Here is a 4,936-nt window from a genome sequence, read left to right on the forward strand (position 1 = left end):
AGAAGTTTTCACAAAATGCCTATATGGAAACATGTTTTACACATGAGGTGAAAAGTACGGTAGTTCGATGTATCATGGCCCGAGACCTGCTTAGAGTATAAGTGGGAGAGTTTTGGGAGTGGGTATACTCGAAAGCATGATTTTGAGTATAAGTGGGAGTTTGTTAGGATTGGTATACTGAAAAGCATATTTCGAGCATGTTGCACGGATAGAATTGCTTGTATACAATAAACTCTACAATCCACTTTTAACCCAAGGCGAGAAGAATTAATTTTATCGCATTGGTGTTTGCTTATGTATTTATAAGACGTTTCTCAAACATTTAAATGTATAAGAAGCAAATAAGTCTAATTCTTCTGCATAGTAGACTTGTCGTGAACGACGTTCACAGAAAGTGACGCAGTCGGTCCTTTGTAGAAGAGAAATAGAATTTCACAACCTAGATAGGCTTTGGCTACCTATCGTGAAAGGTTACAGTGTCAGTCCGCACGTTTCCATACCTTTGGAAATAAACGACACTGGTGTGGTATAGCACTGAAGGATCTAACAGTTGAGATAAGTCTTTCTTGCTATTTACTAAAAGACAAGGTCTCGGTTATTGTTATTTCTTAATCATTGTTGACATAACATTGACCATACGATATTGATTATGCACTACTTTGATTTATCAAATGCTGTGGATTTTTCGCAATCCAAGAATCCTGGTATCTTGGGTAGTGGTGATCAATGTCTAGAGGTGCTAGTATTGTTATTGCAATGAATCGTGTGCTGGGTGAGTCCAGTTTGATAATATCCTCAAGAGGTGTTCGAAAAAGGTTTTATTATTCAGAAACCCGGCCGGTTGGAATTTATTCCAGAATAATAAATAAAGATTTTGAACTAGACAACTCTTGGAAAAAGATATTAATTAATTAAAGTCAAATAGCAGGCTTAAATTAATTAATGGATATTTATATCTTAAACATGAGAAATAATAAATTAAAGAGGTAAAGCCGGGATTACTCGTAATTTGGGATTGGACGGGCAGTCAATATTATTATACTATAGTGGATGATAATAATATTCTATTGGACTTGTATTAAATTGGGGCTCAATTTAATTAGTAAAAGTCCAACAGGTTTGGCCCAAGTCCAACCTCCATGGATCCCTAATCTAGCCCATCATAACTCTATATAAAAGCAGATTAGAAAGGAGATTAAATAAGATTTTTATCATTAATTTTCGTGCTCCCATGTGGGAGTGGATGAAAAATCAGTTTTTGAGAAAACTGATATTCTGTCTTCTTTCTAATCAAGCCATTTTCGATTCTGACAAGCTTTGCCCACCCAAAGGTCATTATCTGAGTTCGGGATACAGATTAGAAGATTCTTGGTTGAGTACGAAGAACATCACGTGGAGAAGGTGCAAGCAATCGTCGATTCTTTGGAGAATCAGATCGGTAATTCTAAACCGTAGGAATTCATGTTTTAGGTTTTAATTCATTTTACATGAATTATGTGCGTTCTTGAATGCAATTCTGTGTTTAACATGTAGTTAATTAATCCCATAATATGTCAAATAGATCCGTAGATCTGATTTATTTGTGAATGCATGACTTCCGCTATGCAAGGGGCTCCGAACCCCAGCAGGTAGTGCTTGGTCAAAGCATTGACAGGAAGAGCTATGTGATCTTTTATGCCTTGAAGACCCTCAACCAGGCCCAGAAGAATTACGACACTACAGAGAAAGAATTGTTGGTTGTTGTGTACTCATTCGAGAAGTTCCGACCATATCTGTTATGGTCGATGGTGATTGTATTCACATAGCTATTAAATATCTGTTAGTAAAAAAGGAGTCTAAGCCGAGACTGATTCCCTGGGTCCTGTTGCTTCAAGAGTTCGATTGGGAGGTCAGAGACAAGAAAGGTACAGAGAAGGTGGTTGATCACCTAAGCAGGATACTTCAAGGAGAAAATGAAGAAGATATACCGGATGCATTCCCAGAGGAACATTAATATTATGTGATGGAATCACCTAGACCTATTAGTTGGGTGGCAGTGTTAGCGTTAACCGGCCCAGGAGATTTGGATAAAGGGAAGTGTAAGCTGAATGAAGAACCTTGGTTTGCAGACCTGGCAAACTACTTGGTCACGGGAGAGTTGCCGAGTACTCCATAAATTTCCCGGGCCCAGAGGATGAAACTTAAGAGTGAAGCCAGGTAATATTTTTGGAACGACCCTTACCTCTGGAGGATGGGGTCCGATAAAGTGATTAGAAGATACATCCCCGAGTGGGAACAAAAGGATGTCTTGAATCATTGCCACGCATTGGCATGTGCTGGTCATTTTGGGCCAAGAAAGACAGCGCAGAAGTTTTTAGACAGCGGGTTTTGATGCCAACAGAGCGGGGGGAATTCTGCGAGGGATGAAATGCCGCTGTTTCCAATTATTCTTTATGAGATTTTCGATGTGTGGGGAATGTACTTCATGGGTCCCTTTCTATCGTCATATGGGAACCCCTACATATTGGTTGTGGTGGACTATGTTTCTGAATGGATAGAGGCCAAGGCTACAAGTTCTTGCGAATCGAAGGAAGTAACGAGGTTTCTGAAGGCCAATATATTCAACCGGTATGGTGTGCCCTGAGAAATCATCTCAGACCAAGGGACTCATTTCTACAACAGGACGATAGAAGCTTTGATGAGGAAATATGGTGTTCACCATCGTTTATCCACTCCTTACCACCCCCAGGCAAATGGTCAGGCAAAAATCTCGAACAGAGAAATCAGAGCAATTTTGGAGAAGACAATGAATCCATCGAAGAAGGATTGGAGTAAAAGACTTGACGATGCTTTATGGGCATACCGAACTGTGTTCAAAACTCCCATTGGAATGTTGCCTTACAGGCTCGTATTAAGCAAAATGTGCCACCTCCCTGTCGAGGTTGAGCACAAAGCTTATTGGGCAATCAAAGAGATAAACATGAAGCCCCAGGCCTGTGAGGAGGAGAGAACGCTTCAACTGCAAGAGCTGGAGGAATTAAGGCTTGAGTCGTATGATGCCGCTATGTGGTACAAGGAGAAAACAATATTGTGGCACGACAACAACCTTCGGGTCAAGGAACTACTAGTTGGTCAGAAAGTGCTCCTATTCCAATCAAGGCTTAAACTGATGCCTCGGAAACTAAAATCCAAGTGGATTGGACCCTACACTGGCCTTCGAGTGAATGGAGCCGTGCAAATCTCTATTCCTTTTCTTGTTAATGGTCATAGGGTCATGGTATTTAGGGATAGTTCAGAGATGTGCGTGGTGGAAGAAAATTTCGCTACGTATACTCTCTACTATTGCCTAACTGGTCAGGCTGCTGGGTAATCTTCGGGAATCTGCTGGATCTGGTAGATTGTTAAGAAATTTTTAACTGTAAAACTGACCCAACATAGCCCTGAGATTAGCTCCGCAAAATTTGTAACAAGGTTTCAATCATATCAAAATACAACCTGGGTCAAGATGGTATCAGAGCCATTTTGTTGGCGGTAATGGATGTTATAAGATTGATGAATTTGACTGTCTTAATATTCAAAACTGAGATGATGAGATTATCCTTAGGATTAAACTTAATAAAAGGAACGTTGGAATTCAGGTTTGGTAAGCTTGTAAGACGGTTGGTAAGCCTTATGTCTAGGTGTTCCACGCATAGTGTTCCCCTGCGACCAGTTTCTTAGATCTTAACCAACTCCTAAACTCAATCCTTATCCCTCTGTTTGAATATGGCCAGTAAGTTTAGAAATCTTTTAGGATCCAAAACCAAAAATAAAATGGACAAGAATATTGTGCTAAGTAATGAGACTTATGCGGAGATTGATTATTCAAATTGGAGTACTCCGAAAGAAAAGATTGAAAATTATTACAATATAGGTCTTATGGATTTTAAGACTGCTTTTTCAATTAGAACCCATGAAGAAACTAGAAGCATTCTTGATGAATCTGAGAGCTTTTCTCTGCTTAGTAGAGAATCAATAAAAAAATATATAAAACAAGGCCATAGGTATGCCCACTTCGGTCTTGCCCAAGTTGCTGTCAAACCCTTAGTTCATATAGGAGTTGATACTCCTATCTTCATTGCTCTAAGAGACAAAAGACTCAAAAGGTATCAGCCTTCTATTTTAGCTATGGTTCAAACAAACATTTGTAATGGACCTATATACTTTAATAGTTCTCCAAATTTCTCTGTGGACTTAACTGATCCCATGATTCTAGAATCTCTTGTTCTAGACATTCAAATACAAGGAGATGAATTTCATAACTGCAAAAATTTTGCTATTATGTTTAGAGTCTACCTTAGGCTTATGTCTTCAAACTTAAATCCAAAATTCAGCAAGAATCCTTTTACTAAAGGAGAAACTATTCTCTTACAAGTTGATGCTGAACAATACACAGCTTACACCCCTAAACGTCTCAAATGGGATGAAATTACTATCCCAAGTCAATTCATCATAAAAGAACCGCAAATTCCTAGGAACATTGAAAAACAGAACCATCCCAAATTATTGAGGAACGTGATGGTACTGTAATTATCAAATTTGACAAGATAAATTCTTTCTCAAATCTCAGAAATAATAGGAGTTTTAATTATGAAAGTAGTAGAGCCTCCTGCTCTGACATACCAAGTACCTCACAAAGGAATTGGACTGTCAAAACCCCTATACCACAATCAAACCCTGTTGTAGAAGAAAATGTAGGTGACCCATACTCACCAACTAGAAGTACTATGGTTATTACTCTCGATAAAGAATTTAAACCTGATTGGGATTATTTAAATGAAGAATTAAACAATCCTGTTTACAAAGAAAAGGAAAAATGGTTTAATAAATTAGATTCAGAAATTAAAAACAAAATCAAAGATGAAATGATGAAAGAAATGGAAAGAATAAAATCAAATTTTCTTTTCTATGACTTTAT

The 4,936-nt window shown here is 38.3% G+C and overlaps 1 protein-coding gene across 1 annotated transcript; it reads left to right on the forward strand.

The window, feature by feature from the left end:
* The first annotated feature begins 2,407 nt into the window (after nucleotides 1-2,407).
* Nucleotides 2,408-3,349, forward strand: LOC121767002. Its single transcript, XM_042163220.1, has 2 exons — nucleotides 2,408-2,607; nucleotides 2,662-3,349. The coding sequence occupies exons 1-2, from the start codon at nucleotides 2,408-2,410 to the stop codon at nucleotides 3,347-3,349; spliced, it is 888 nt and encodes a 295-aa protein (XP_042019154.1).
* Nucleotides 3,350-4,936: the final 1,587 nt, after the last annotated feature.

The sequence above is a fragment of the Salvia splendens genome, chromosome 15, assembly GCF_004379255.2.
Source record: "Salvia splendens isolate huo1 chromosome 15, SspV2, whole genome shotgun sequence".
NCBI lineage: Eukaryota > Viridiplantae > Streptophyta > Magnoliopsida > Lamiales > Lamiaceae > Salvia > Salvia splendens.